The sequence below is a fragment of the Pteronotus mesoamericanus genome, unplaced genomic scaffold (assembly GCF_021234165.1).
Source record: "Pteronotus mesoamericanus isolate MK-2021 breed Mesoamerican mustached bat unplaced genomic scaffold, CSHL_Meso_final contig_32, whole genome shotgun sequence".
NCBI classification, from domain to species: domain Eukaryota; kingdom Metazoa; phylum Chordata; class Mammalia; order Chiroptera; family Mormoopidae; genus Pteronotus; species Pteronotus mesoamericanus.
The window spans coordinates 645160-661048 of NW_026555134.1; the positions used below are offsets into that span (position 1 = coordinate 645160).

Sequence of the window (15889 nt, forward strand, 5' to 3'; positions counted from 1 at the left end):
CCCAGAGCAAGGGGTCTTAGTTCCACACAGGGATCCCCCACCTTAATGGGGGGTAAACTGGGAGGATCTTCTGAGTCTGTGAGACCTGGACTACACACACGCAAAGCAAGCAGTACTCCCATAACTGAGGTGCTAACATGTAGAGCTCCAAATAGGGGTTCAGAACCATGAGAAATAAATTTAAGCCAGCCAAGCTGTGGCTCCATCTCCCCATATCATCACAATGGGGATTAGAGCTTCGACATATGAAGGGGAGTCACAAACATTCAGTCCATTGCAGTTGGTACATGAATGGGACAATTCAGTAGAGTAGCTAACTAATGATGAGGAGGAGGGATTGTCCCTGTGCCTACAAAGATACCAAATCCAATGCCTCAGTGGTAGAGTTGGGCTTAGGCTGGAACAGATGCTGCTGATCACTGCAGCTGGAGAAAAGGTACAGTAGAAATGGCCACAGCTACAAGCAGGTGAGTCAACAGAGGGGTGGGAGTTTGTGGAAGTTTATTGGTTGCTCTAATATTCTCAGTAAGACAAGAAGCCAAGATACTGGCTGAGAGTGATGATGGGGGAAAAGCACGAGAAACTGAGGAAAGAAATTTATTGTACAGTCTCCTGAGAGATTAAGAGAGAGAGCAGACCAGAGAAGAGCAATAGAGTTGGTGGGTGGGAAGCAGTACCATCTGGGGAGGCAAGGTTGATGTTATGAATCTTCAGGGAAGATCTGGCAGCGACAAAGACTAAAAAGGATGTCTACCCCATCCCCTGCCAGTGGGACAAGGGCAGGAGGGGAGAACGGCAGAAGCAGGTGTCCCAGGGTAGAGCCAGATTTCAGACAGAGCAAGGAGGGAAAGAGAATAGAAAAGAGGTTTTACTGATGATAACTCTGAAGTTCCAGAGGGCGCGGTGATTGTCAGCATGTCCCCAAAGGCACAATGAAGAGTTTCGAGTATTGGTCAATCTACTGATTCACTGTCCCTGAATGATTGAAAGTCCAAGTGACAGTTTTATATTTTCCTCTTAACCAAAGATTATTCCCATCTTAAAGCAAAGACTCATAATCTAAGTTTCTTATTTTCCTTCTCAAAAGAGGGATCTATAAAATCCAGTTCTGTCAATGTGTCCTTCTTCTTTGCTTTGCTACTTTTTTTTACAAGCATATATATGTATTCATCAACAGTACTGTACCAGTCAGGCAACAGAAACCACTCTAATTATTTTAAATAGATATTTAATACAGGAAATTAAGAGTCTATAAAAACTTTGAAAGGAATGCAGGAGTGAATTTCAGTCTTGACCTTTCAGAAAGGCTCTGAGAGAGCACCAGTTCTGCACTGAGAGCTGCAGCTTCTGCCCCAGTCAGCAGGCGAGCACGGGCATGAGTTCAAGTACATGGTTTAGGTGGGAACCAAACATCCAGAAGCAGCTCCAAGTTCTTTGGATTGAGCAATTGAGTGAGTGGAGATGCCATTTAGTGAAACAGGAACATAGTGGAGGAAAGGCTTGGGAGTTGGGAATGGAGCGAGGGTCCCGTTTTAGCCATACCTTTGGGTCACCTGGCATTCAAAAGGAGATGTTGAGTAAGAAGTCGGATATGCAAGTGTGGAGACCAAAGGAAAGTCTAATTTGGAGATTTCAGTTGTTTGGAGTGGTGTGGAGTGGAGATTTATAGGTTTTATATTATATAATTCATGCTGCAATTTACGTTCCTTTTTTAGATTCAGTTTTACTTTTGAGGCCACCAACTTCCTGAGAGACTACTGTATTCACTTCTTTACCTCTCTTGGTCTTCAACCCGAGGGTAATATAGCTCTGCCTCAAGAAATTCTACAGAAAGGATTCTGAAAAAGGTCACCAGTGTCTTCCAAGTCCAAAACTGAATGGTTTCTTTTCTGTTCTCTTTGCATCATTCAGCACTGTTGACTGCTTTTCTGTCTCTTAGGAGTGGATCTCAGAAAACATTAATAACTGTCTCAGGTGCCCTGGCTGGTGTGGCTCAGTGGATCAAATGCCACCCTGTGAACCAAGGGGTCACGGGTTTGATTCCCAGTCAGGGCACATGCCTGGGTTGGGGGCCAGGTCCTCATTGGGGGTGTGTGAGAGACAACCACACATTTATGTTTCCTTCTCTCTCTTTCTCCTTCCTTTCCCTTCTCTCTAAAAATAAATAAATAAAATCTTTAAAAAAAACCCGTCTCAAGTTAGATCCTAGAAGAGGTTATAAAGCAAGAGAAGTAAGCATGAACACGGTTCATCAGAACAAAACACTCTGAAATAGATTCATTTCTCTTATCAATCATGTTGATGATTGGAATGCTGTAGATTCAGTACCTGCTGACTTCAGAAAGGCATCTAACAATCTCTCACACACATTCTTCTAGCTAAGTAGGGGAGAATCTCTTGTATAAATTCATGGATGACACATTCAAGAGGAGATCTCCATTGTCTGTGTACCAAGCCCAGCTCTCAGCAAGTTGGAACACTAGACCAAAGCATATTTTAATTCGTGGAGTGACACTGCAAAGGTGTGGAGACGCCAACAGCCACTATGCAAGCATCACCCAGACACTCTTAAGCAAAGTTTTAGATTTTCCAGCAACACAAATGAGCCAATAGTGTGAAATCTGTGATTTAAACAAAGACCGCACAGTTTTAGGTGGCATTAGTACAAGTAGAAAGTACCAAAAAAAAAAAAAAAAAAAAAAAAAAGTCATAAGTAGTCTGGACTTATTTCTTCTAAGCCCTATTCCACAAGATGGGAAAGTATGTATTCTGGACCGGTATACCATAACCAGAGCAAAATGCATTTCTAGAATTAAAAGGAGCGTGGTCAGGATAGTGAGAAATCTGAATGTATGTGCCGACTCTACAAAGGAATGGCAACAAAGCTATTAGTTTACTGGATATGCCAATCCAGAATAACACAAGGATCCCAATATTGAAGGAAGAAGATTTCGACAGCACACACATACACTTCAAGGGTCAGTGTGAGGCCTTGACTCTTTCTCAGGCCTCCCCTCTCTCTACACCTGCCCAGACCGGTGAAACTCTGGCAAGTTCGCATTAAACGGTCAGCACGTCCTGGAGCCTGAATTTGCCTCTTCAAGGAACTACTGTGGGAGCGCGGGGGTATTTTGGACTTTAAATATCGGCGACAGTAGTCGTCTCATCCAGAGATGCTATTCTAGTGCCGGGTCCAGGTCCCGGGAAGCGACGGAAACGGAGTCGGTGCGGGTGCGGGTAGGCAAAAGGAACTCTGGATGGGACGCGACCCAAGCAAAACCAGGGCAGGGAGCGGGGCCCGTGATGGCCAGCGGTCACTGAGGAGGCTGAAAGGGTGTGACCGTGTCCTAAGAGGCAGCTCGGCAGGGTGTTCTGAGAAAAGGGGCCGGGACTCAAGTCGAGACCTCTGGCAGTGACGAATCCCAGGACAAGGGGCGGGGCGGAGACGGACGCCTGGGCGGGACTGGGGCTCGAGCGGGGCTAGATGGGGGACCTGGGAGCGGCGGATTCGCGCTCCAGTCCAGCCTCGGGACACTTGGTGCAGCTGGGTTAGGCTGAAGCTCAGGTTGCGATGGTTTTGCGAGCGGTCGTCTTCGACCTGGACGGGGTCCTGGGGCTGCCATCGGTCTTCAGAGCCCTTGGCCGCTCCGAGGAGGCACTGGCATTGCCCAGGTAAGGGAACCCGGGCGCCCGGCCCACGCAGGTGCGTCCGTCCCCTACGGGACGGAATTTCTGGCTAGACGTTGCCTCAGAAAGGTTAAAACAATTACGTGACCCTAAAACACCAGAGTGTGTAAGTAGATACAGTGTCTTTCTAAATGCTAAGTAATTAAACCTCTCCAAGGACTCCAAAATTGTCCTCTATAGGGAAAGCTTTTCCTCAAGTGAGAGGGGCTATTTGTTGAGCTAGCTGTTGCCTGCCTAATTCTGTGTGATGGAAGGAATTTTATTTCATTTTATTCATATATATTTTTAATCCTTATTCGAGGATTTTTTCCCCCTCATAGCTTTCAGAGATAGGAAGGAAGAAAGAGGGAAACATCTATGTAGGGGAAACATCAACTGGTTGCCTCCCATCCGCATCCCAAACCTGGGTATGTGCCCTGACCAGCAATCGAACCCTCACACATTCGGTCCACAGGGTCGCGCTCCAACCAGCAGAGCCATACCCACCAGGGATGGAATGGATTTTAAAGGCCCTTTTGAGATTTTGAAGAGAAACAAGTCCTGTGGCTTGAGGATTTACTTGTTGTAACAGAGAAACAGCTTCAAAACCTAATCATTAGGAAATGGTAAACTAGGACGCATCACAATTAAACATGACTTTCAGGATAAGACTGCAGTGACATTGGAAAAGAACAGATCCACAATAATGTAAAACTATTTCTACAATCTGGTTTCAACTATGGGGGAAGAGCTATATACAGAAAAATGACAGGAAGAAATATCCCCAAATATCCCTGGGATTATGAATCCCAGGTGGGATTATGAATTATTTTCTTTTTCTACTTTTTTTTGTATTTTTCAGGTTTTCTACTTATTAACATGTTATACCTATAATCAGGAGGAAGGAAACATATTTATTTTAAAATTTAAGGAAGAAAAAAGAAGGAAAGAAAGATCACCTTGGCAATACCCAAGGAGGAGTAAATGCTTCACTGCTGCCAAGGATAAGGGACAGGACAGAAGCTTTGAGAGTTCTGCCCGGTTTAAGGAACTATAGAATCCTTGTGATAGCAAAAAGTCCAACAAGGCTTTTTAACTTGCTATACTTATAAAGATTTAAAAGACTGGTGTCTGCAAGCACACCAAGCCAAAAGGGGGCCCCAAATCTAGAGCAGTCCTCCCTTTTACAAATGTGGAAACAGGCAGAGCAAGGGGGTGTACTTGGTCGCGTGGTAATTAGACATAGGCTATGCAATTTTTCTGCCTCCTGGTCTAGGATTCTTTCCTCTGTAGTTCACTGTGACTTCCCTGATCCCTTGGCTATTCTGGAAAAGATGTTACTCTGTAGAGGGTGAGTAAATGCACCAATAATGAGTGTGTCAATAGTAAATTGATATCAAAATATCAACATGAATTGGAAACATATCAATAGTTCCTTGTTGTCAATAAACCAAATTAAAGTAGTTACAAAGCCCAAATTAAGATAACCACATCCCAGGTCATTACTATTTGAGAGACTATTGAAAGTGGAAAGCCACCCCTGATTCAGACTTGTCCATTCAGATCCTTTGCTAGAGGGAGAAGCAGAGGAAGGATTAGTGAACTTATTTTCTAGAAGACGTAGTGTCTTAACCAGAGTGTTGTTTTATTTCTTTTTGACCCATACATTAGATTTTTTTTTTAAATTACATAAAAAGAGAGTAAGCAATGAGGTATACTTGTGACTTCATCAATGTGGGGGTGAATATGACTTTTGAGGATACAATTCACAAGTATATAAATGAGGAGTAATTTAATTTTTTTATCCTCACCCAAGAACATTTTTTTTATTGCTTTAAGAGAGATAGAAGGGGGTGGGGAGAGAGAGAGAGAGAGAAACATCAATTGGTTGCCTTCTTGTATGTACCCTGACCAGAGCTTGAACCCATAACCTGGGTATGTGCCTTGACCAGGAATTCAACCTGCAACCTTTTGGCCTATGGGACGAAACTCCAACCAACTGAGCCACACCGTCCAGGGCACAAATGTGGGGTATTTAAAAGAGCACTGGTCTCTGAGCCAAACCTAGATTAAAAATCTCAGTTCTTAACACCTGCCATCTAAGATCATAGTCTTGATCTTAAAATAAGAAAATACCTTCCCCTAGACATTTTTGTGAGGGTAAAATTAAATAACATGCAAGGTGGATGGGCAGCTGTGTTCCTGATACATTTCTTTTTTTTACAAAAATCTCATGCATATGCAAAGTGATTATTGGGCATCTTCCATTTACCTAGTGTTGCAATGGTTCACACACTCCTTATGACCATGATTAGGATTGTTCCCAGCAGCAAAAACAAACAAACAAACAAAAAACTCCAAAACTAATTCCAGGAGGTCAGAGCCCATGGCTTTGATCTTGACCTGTGGAGTCTGTAAAGGAACCATGGAGACATTAATTGAGAAGGTGAGCCTGAAAGGTCTATTGCAACAAGTTTGGCATATGGTATGAAAGCCCAGACATCCACAGATAGGCCAAGTTCAAGATGAAGGCAGTGCTGTAAGAGACACGAAGTTCTTAGGTGTTTCAAGGAAGGGAGGCATCAGGTCTGACCAGGAGAAGCAGGAAAGCCTGAATGAAGGCAGACCCTGAGGAGACTGGTAAGAGGTTGATGGGGAGAGATGTGAAGGGAGAGCTTCCCAGGTGAGGGTACAGCATGAGAAAAGGCTGGAAGTTGGCTGCACAATAACACTGACTATTCCAGTGTAGCTGGAGGAGGGGAGTCACAAAAGAGAAGTGGGGATGTTGGCTTGGCCTGCATTGAAATGTGACGTGGAAGTCAGGCTAAGCATGTATCTGCTTTGATAGCAGGTGATTGAGGGGTTTTGAGATGGGGTGGAAAATGAGTAAAATAATCCATGCTGTAACTCAAGGTAGCTGATTGTTGGGGTGGTGGATCTAGTGCATTGGTAAGAAGAAAGAGGTGCCACTTACAGTAAGATCCGAGAGCTTGGCAGCTTGGAGGCAGAGCTGTGTGGACTGATGTTGAAGCCTGATGGAGGTTCGAATTAAAGTGAACAAGACCTTGAGCTAGGAGTTCGCAGGGTCCTTGGCATGGAAGATGAAAAGCCTGGCCTACGGGGCGCAGAGAAGGGCAAAGGGAGCCTATGAGCCTGGTGCTGAAACTGTCAGGAGAGGAGGGGATGAAGGTCCTGGTCATCTGTAAATCCTGCCCAAGGACAAGGTGATGGGGGCCCAAGTGACCGTTTGGGAACTCCGAAGTGGAGATTGTTGAATACCCAGGGTGGGCCAGGAAGATGCAGCTTCTTCCAGTGTCATAGAGCGAAGGGCAGAGGGGCAAGCTCCATTCTTGGTGTGGCCATCCAGACCAGGGTCTTCTGAGGGTCAGGCTGCTGGGGAGGGTGGTCACTTCAGCAATCGAGGCTGATGTGATCTGAAGGAGCAGGGACGGTTCCTTGAGATCCAGAGGTGACATGTGTGCTTCATTGTGGAGGGTCTGCCTGGTGCCATTAGACTGAACACGAGGGAAGATAAAAGTGTCAGTTTCTTAAGTCACTCAGAGAAAGACAGGTACCATATGATTTCACTTATATGTAGAATCTAAAGAACAATATAATTGACCCAACAAAACTGAAACAGACTCATAGGTACAGAGAACAGACTGATGGTTGCAGTGGGGAGGAGGGTTGGGAGACTGGGTGAAAAAGGTGAAAGGATTAAGAAGTATAAGTTGGCAGTTACGAAATAGTTACAGGGATGTAAAGTACAGCCTAGGGAATATAGTCAACAATATTGTAATGACTGTGTGTGGTGCCAGGTGGGCACTGGAAATATTGGGGGGAGCACTTCGTGAAGTAGTGATCGTCCAATGTGCTGTCCACTTGAAACTAATACAAAATAGTACTGAATATAAACCACAATGAAAAACAAAACTAATTTGAAAGAAAAAAGTGTCAATTTCTTTCAAAACTCTATACTTTAGAATTTGAAGTGCTTTCTACATGCAATGCTAAGCAAAAATTTTGTTTTGAGTAAAAGAAACAAGTGATCAGCAAATACAGAAAGGGTATTTGAGAACTAGGGCTTCTTATTTGTAACCTGTGTATTATTTCAGCACAAATATTTCTTGAATGCTTCCAGGAACACCTGGCACAGTTTCTGGATTTGCATGTGCTGTTTTGCCCCTCTGGGTTTTTCTGTACTCTTTAAAATATCTTTCCTATTTTTTAAAAAAAATTTACATATGGGTTTTTAATCATACAACTAATACACAAGTATATTTTTACTATGAAAATATTCAAATGAACAGAATTATGTAAAAAGAAAATAAAAGTTCCTATTAACCTTTCCCTCTTCTAAGCTCTTTTTATGAGAATAACATTATCCTAATTTCAAAAACATATAAAGACACTACAAAGAAAGAAAATTATAGGCCAATATCCCTGAGGAACATAGATGCTAAAACAGCAAACCAGATCCAGCAATACATCAAAAAGATTTTACACCATGATCAAGTGGGTTATATTCCAGGAAGGAAGGGCTGGTACAATATTTGCAAATCAATAAACATGATATATCACATAAACAGAAGTAAGAATAAAAATCACATAATCATATCAATAGTTGCAGTAAAAGCATTTGTTAAAATCCAGCACCCATTTATGAAAAAAGCACTCAGCCAAGTGGGAATAGAGGGAGCATGTTTCAACATAACAAAGGCCATAAATAACAAACCTACAGCAAATATCATACCCAAAAGGCAAAAACTAAAAGCATTTCCCTTAAAATCAGGAACAAGACAGAGATGTCTACTTTTACCACTCTTATTCAACATAGTACTGGAAGTCCAAGCCACAGCAATCAGAGAAGAAAAGGAAATAAAAGGCATCCAACTTAGAAAGGAGGAAGTGAAACTGTCATTACTCGCTGACAACGTGATAGTGTACTTAGAAAACCCTATATACTCCACCAAAAAACTTCTCGACCTAATAAGAGAATTTGGCATAGTAGCAGGATAAAAGTCAATATTCAGAAATTGGTGACATTTTTATACAGCAATAATGAACTACCAGAAAGAGACATTTAAAAAACAATCCCATTTATTATTGCAACAACAACAACAACAACAAAAATAAGGTACCTATGAATAAATTTAAGCAAGGAGGTAAAAGACCTATACTCTGAAAATTATAGAACATTGAAGAAAGAAATTGAGGAAGATACAGATAAGTGGAAACATATACTGTATTTATGGATTAGAAGAATTAAGATACTACTGAAAACAACCTGTAGATTCGACTCAATTCTTATTAAAATAACCATGGCATATTTCACAGATTTAGAACAAATATTCCAAAAATTTATATGGAACCAAAAAAGCCCCCCAAAAGTCTCAGCAATCTTGAGAAAGGAGAAAAAAGTTGGAAGGATCACAAATCATGATATCAAACTAAACTACAGGGTTTCTATAATCAAAACAGTCTGGCACTGACATAAGAACAGGCATATAGATCAATGAAATGAAACAGAGAGCCCAGAAATAAACCCACACCTTAAGTCAATAAATATTTGAAAAAGGAGGCAAGAGGATACAATGGAGTAGAGACAGTCTCTTCGATAAATAGTGTTGGGAAAACTGGACAGGTATATTCAAAAAAAAAAAAAAGAAAGAAAGAAAGAACAAAAAAAAGAAACTCGACCCCTAACTTACACCATACACCAAAATAAACTAAAAATAGTTAAAAAGACTTAAACGTAAGTCATGAAACCATAAAAATCCTAGAAGAAAACAGGCAATAAAATCTCAGACATTTCTTGTAGCAATATTTTTGCCATTGTATCTCCTAGGGCAAGGGAAACAAAGGAAAAAATAAACAAACGAGATTATATCAAACTAAAAAGCTTTTACACAGCAAAAGAAACCATCAACAAAATGAAAAGGGAACCCACTGGGTGGGAGAACATATTTGCCAGTGATACATCTGATAAGAATTTCATTTCCAAAATATATAAAGAACTCATACAACTCAATACCAGGAAGGCAAACATTCCAGTTTAAAAATGGGCAAAGGACCTGAATAGATACTTCTTCAAAGAGGACATACAGATGGCCCCTACACATGTGAAAAATGGGCAATGTCACTGATGATCAGAGAGACGAAAGTTAAAACCACAGTGAAATATTACCTCATACCTGTTACAATGGCTTTCATGAATAAATCAACAAATAACAAGTGCTGGCTGCTAATGAAGTCAGATTGTGTCCTAACCGTCAGATAACAGTTTGATCTTATCAAATTAAAATTTCTAAGTGACTAGGACCACGTTTCATTTCTTTCCTGTGTCCTCTACGGCACCTCCTGTAGTGTTGCGGGCATGAGTGCCATTTGGTGGATGGTATCTGGGAGGATTTTTTTCCTACCTCAAAGAAAACACCAGTTCATTACTTGGCATACTTTGAACTCCAATAACACAATTTACAGAATCATTAACCTTTAAAATTATATTAATTGATACCCATACTAATAGATATTTAAAATGTTAGGCTTATTCTCTCTGACATCACTTAAACTGCAGTCTGATTTTTAAACATTGGCATGAGGTAGGAGGAACTCAGAAAAGGAGGTTATCTTCAAAATACTCAGCGCCATTCCATCCATGGCAGAATGCCTCCCAATAGCAGTTTGTCCATGGATATACTGGTACGGAGCACACAGAACCAGGTGTTACACTGCTAGAGTCGGACCAGACCTTGGTTCAGCAACCTTGGTACCTGAGTTTTGGGTAAGAAAGAATTCAGAATTGAGACTCAAACTATAGGAGAAATTTTATTTAGGAAGTCACAGAGGTAGAAGAAATAGGCTTAGGAAACAAGTTACAGAGGCAAAAGGGACCTTTAGAGCTTAGGAGGTAGAAGGGTAAAGGTAACACGTGGGGGTGGATGGGAAATTTGCAGATGTGCTCTCGAGAGGGTCCTCCATCCTAAGGTCTTTTAAGGGTGTAGCTTTTAGGAGAGTTTCAGGGGAGGATCTCAGTAGAATATTCATCAGCTTTCCAGATGTGTCCTTTCAGGGTCGTAGTCATGGTCATGCCGTCCACTGATTGCTCAGCACCAGGGCAAGGGGTTCTTAGTCATCACAGCTGGTCCTGAGGCGGCCATGGCATCACTTGTCCGGTTTTGTTGCTTTTCTGGGCCTGGAGCTGAAGCACAGCTGAGGCCTAGCTGTTATCCTTAGGCTTAAAGGAGTGGTAGTGCAAGGGCTTACTCCCATGGAGGTCATTCTTCTGCCCCTTGTTGCTCCTCTAAGGGGCCTACTACGTGACCAGTGACATTCTGGGGGAGGAAAGGTCAGGAGCAGGTCTGAGCCACATGACCAGTGATATGAAAGGTAAGGGGTGGGGGGCCCAAACTGCATGACCAGCGATAGGCGAGGAGAGGTTATCCTGGGGGTGACGTCCTTCTTTTCCCAGTTTTGCCCCTTGCTAGGCACCCAGAGCTTTCTGCCCTGGTGACCTTCTTTCGGTACCCGGTCCATTGTCCTTGTTCTGCTCACGTCTAACTGCCTACTATAGGTATAAATAATGTCTGTCCCCCTATGCCACTGTGATGAAGTCTTTGGAATGTTCATGACATTGTGTCTTCCAGAGGCTTCCTGAATGAAGTTTTCAAGAAAGGAGGCCTGGATGGTGTCACTGCCCGTACCGCAAAGGGAGAGATCATGTTTTCCCAGGTGAGGGGACACCCCGTAGTCTCCCATGAGAAGGCGTTCTGTGCCTGCACGCCCGTCTCCCGCACTGGCCACCGCCCAGTGAGGGCAGAGCCGTGCCTGCTTCACCCGTGCATCCCCCATGGCATTTACCTCACACACACAAGATGGGCTGGTGGCCTGGAGCACACAAAGACATCTTGGACTGCTTTGTTGTCTCTCTGGGCCACGCAGAGGGTCATACCCCAATGACAAGGAAATTTCCAAACCTTCGAAGATCTAGGCCAGGGAGTTACCAGAATAGCTGCTGCTGCTGCTGTTGCTGCTGCTGCTGCTTCTTCTTCTTCTTCTTCTTTTTTAAAAAATTTAAATTGTGGTAAAATACACATACCATAAAATTTACCAACTTTATTATTAAGCATACAATTCAGTGGTGTTAAGTATATTCACACTGCACACCATGCATCTCCAGAACTCTTTTCATCTTGCAAAACTGACATTCTATGCTTATTAAACAATAACTTCGTGTTCACCTTCCCTCACCCAGTAACTGTTACTGCACTTTCTGTCTTTATGTATTTAGCTACTCTAGGTGCCTTATATAAGAGGAATTGTACAATATTTTGTCTTTGTGTAACTGGCTTATTTCATTTAGCGTTATGTCTTCAGGGTTCGTCTACGGGGTAATATGTGGCAGGACGCCCTTCCTTGTAGGAAGGGAATTACACTGTGATAAAGGCTACTTAGGTTCCTTTTTTCTATTAATGTATATGCCGCATTTAGTATATCCATTCATCCATTGATGGACACTTGGGTTGCTTCCAGCTTTTGGTTATTGTGAATAATGCTGCTAGGAACATGGGTGTAAAAATCTGTTTGAGACCTTGCTTTCAATTCTTCTGGATATGTGTACAAAAGTAAAACTGCTGTATCATATGATAATCTTATATTTCATTTTTTGAGGAGCCACCATACTGTTTTCTATGGCTGCTGCACCATTTTACATTACCCTCAACAGTGCACAAGGGTTCCACTTTTTTCACATCTTTGCCAACCCACGTTATTTTCTCTCTCTCTCTCTCTTTTATAGTGGTCATCATTGGAGTGGCTATTTTCAGACAGGGCCACTGGGGAGGAGGAATGTTAATTGTTAACTATACCATGTGTGGCCTTTGGAGTCAGAGGTCGGGATTTGAACCATAGGTTCCACTTATAGACTGTGTGACCTCAGCAACTTGCTTAACCTTCAAAGTTTCAATTTTGCCATTTTTAAAATGAGAGTGATAATAGTATCCATTTCATAGGCTGTTATAAAGCTCAAAAAGTGCTTAGCACAGTGTCTGACATATAGTAAGTGCTCAAAAATAGTAATTATTGTTACTATAACCTCAATTATTTTTTAACAAAGCAATCAGGATTGAAAATAATTTGAAATCTCTATTAATTCCTCAAAGAAGAAAGGCTATTAATAATGTGCTCTATAAGTGCACAGATAAAACTGTCTATATATTTAAAAATTTTTATGAATTACAGTCACTTATAGGTCAGCCAGAGAATTTGGAGCCTCCTATTGTAGGAAGCAAGAGCCCACCTTTTCTGTGAGGGCAAGTGTGGTCTTAGTGTGGGAGGTATAATTAATTGCAGTAACTTTAAAACCTTCTCTCACACACGCACATGGGTGAATATAAACTGGAATGATACCATTGGGAATAAATGTTACTAAGCTTGAATCAATAAAAAATCTGCAGAGATATTGTTGGAAGGCAATGAAAGAAGTAAGTATTGTACTGGGTCTGGCACACATAACACCCCTTTTTTATCACAAAATCTTTTATTATAAAATCATAAGCATGTAATTCTGTAATATAACAATATCATATTCAAACACACCAATGACATTTTAGGTGAAATGTTCAAATTAAAACTATAAGTTATTACACCCATATTATTACCCTACCAACCACACTCAAGCAGGCCTTACTTCTGCCGGACCCTGTATATTTTCAATGAACATAGGAATTATAGAGGGAATTTCTAGTACTTGCTATGAAAATCCTACACCCATTTAGACTTCTTTAGCCTGTGTGTAGCTTCTGTGAAGCTCAAATAGGTTAGAGGAAGAGGACTGAAAAACCAAATATACTATGATAAAGGCTACTTAGGTTCCATAGTCTTTTAAAGAGTCATACTTTAGGAGTGAATTCATCTTTTAACTTTTATATATATTGTACAAATAAAAAGTACACAAAGTGTATAGCTTGATGAATTTTCAAACTGAATACACCCTGTCACCAGCACCTTGATTAAGAAATAAAACATTATCAGCACCATAGTCACCCCGCTTAGGCCCTTCTGCACACTAACCCTCCAAATCCCGGCTCTGACCTTGCTGATCGCTTCTACCTGCTTTGTACTTCATGTAAATGGAGTCATGCAGACACACTCTTTTTCATCTGACTGCTTTTCCTCAACATTATATTTATGAGAATTATAGATGTTATTATGTGAAGCTGTAGATAGTTTTCTCTTTTCTTTCTTTCTTTTTTTTTTTTCTCTATATTTTACACCCTGAGCGAGATGAAAAGGCATTGGGAGATTTTTGAGAAGCAAAGTGATGTTATCTGACTTGTATTTTTAAAACCTCACCCTGGCTGCTATGTGAATAGACCAAGAAGGCAGGGATCATTGTACAGAGATTAGTTAAGACAGTTATTGGAAAAACCAGAAGAGAGATGATGGCGGCTTAAATTAAGGTAATATTGGTAGAAGTGGTAAAAAGTGGTCAAATTCTGAGAATATTTTGATGGTAGATTCAACAGGTTTTCCTGATGGATTGAGTGGGAGTCATGAGAGAGAAGTTAAGGATGACTCAGGTTTCTGGCCAAAGCAAACAGGAAGTATGGAGTGCTCTTAAATGAAACAGAGATGATGGCTGTAGTGGTTGGGAAATCAGGACTCAGTTTGGGATATTTTCATTTGAAATGTTTATTGATATCCAAATGGAATGTGGAATAGGCAGCTGGATATACAAACCCAGAGTTCAAGGAAGAGGTTGAGGTTGAATACATGTATTTACAGCAGGTAGGTGGTATTTTTAACACCATTGGACTCAATACGATCATGGAGAAAGAGAGTATAAATGGAGAAGAGAAGAGATCCGAGTCCTACAGGTCAGGTTGGTGAGGAGACCCAGCAATCAGAGATGGAGAATACATCTCCATTGTAAGGGGAAAATCAAGAGAGTATGGAGTCCTGAAAGCCAAGAGGTTATCAAGTTTTAGACGAAGAGTATGATCAGCTGTGTTAAATGCAGCTGATCAGAAAAAAAAAATGAAGACTGATGAGTGCCCATTAGATACAGCAACACAATGAGGAGGTCACCGGTAACTTTGCCGAGAGGTGTCTCTGGAACGTGGAAGTGAAAGTGTAATTAGAGTGTGTTCAAGAAAGAATGGGAGGAAAGTCTTCGAAGACTATGTATAGTATAGCTCTGGAGGCTCATAGCCCAAGATGAAGGTATTCACAAGGTTGGCTTCTCCTGAGGCCTTCCTCCTTGGCATGTAGATGTCCGTCTTCTCCCTGAGTCCTCACAAGGTCTTCCCTCCACCAGTGTCTGTATCCTAATCTCCTGTTTTTATAAGGACACCAGTCAGATTGGATTATGGCCAAACCATGACCTCATTTTACCCTTATCACATCTTAAAGACCTTGTCTCCAAGGACAGTCACATTCTGAGGTCCTGGGGGTTAGGACTTCAGAAAGAATTGGGGAAGGCACAATTCAGCCCGTAAGAGGGGCATTTGAATATTGTCCAGTGTGGGGCTCTTAGGAATAATGCTGCTATGAACATTTCTGTGCATGTTTTAATGAACATACGTAGACATTTTCCATTGGGTATGTGTCCAGGAATGAAATTGTTGAATCGTGGGGAATGCATATGTTCAGACTTAATAAATGTTGCCAAAAGTCTTTGCAAAAGATTGTGCCAATTGACAGTCCCTCGACAATTTACTTCTACAGTGGGTGCCACTTATAGAAGAAGACTGCAGGAAACACTCCAAGGATTGTGGAATCTCCCTCCCTGAGAATTTCTCTATAAAACAAATCTTTTGCAAGGCTATTTCAGAAAGGAAGGTCAACCACCGCATGCTTCAGGCAGCTTGCACTCTCAGAAAGAAAGGTAAGGACACAGTGCTGGCCATCTTCTGACCCAGCCACACCAGAACCTCTGGCAGGATTAGGTCAGAATACATCTAAATGTGTTTGGAGATATCAGATTATCTGGGCCTTGAAGGAAAGCAATTCTTAAAATGTAGCCCCAAAGTAAGTTATACCAGATGGCAAAAAGCAGCACTATCAGAATGGCTAGGAAAATGAAAGAGTTTTATTTAATGAAGCAATCCATGCCAGAGCCTGCCTTGTGGGCAAACTTCTCTCCCTCTGACGACGCTAGTAATGACCCGAATGACCCAACCTCTTGCCACAGTGGTTTAAAAATAAGGTTTTTTAAGCAATT

The 15889-nt window shown here is 41.6% G+C and overlaps 1 protein-coding gene across 2 annotated transcripts in view; it reads left to right on the forward strand.

Annotated features, from left to right (window-relative positions):
* The first annotated feature begins 3492 nt into the window (after window positions 1–3492).
* Window positions 3493–15889, forward strand: part of EPHX2 (epoxide hydrolase 2) — a 49500-nt gene continuing 37103 nt past the window's right edge. For both annotated transcript variants that reach the window (XM_054576002.1, XM_054576003.1), the window contains exons 1-3: window positions 3493–3672; window positions 11313–11397; window positions 15394–15553. In XM_054576002.1, the coding sequence (XP_054431977.1) occupies window positions 3572–3672; window positions 11313–11397; window positions 15394–15553 (346 nt within the window). In that variant the 5' untranslated portion in view covers window positions 3493–3571. The remainder of the gene's footprint in view (window positions 3673–11312; window positions 11398–15393; window positions 15554–15889) is intronic.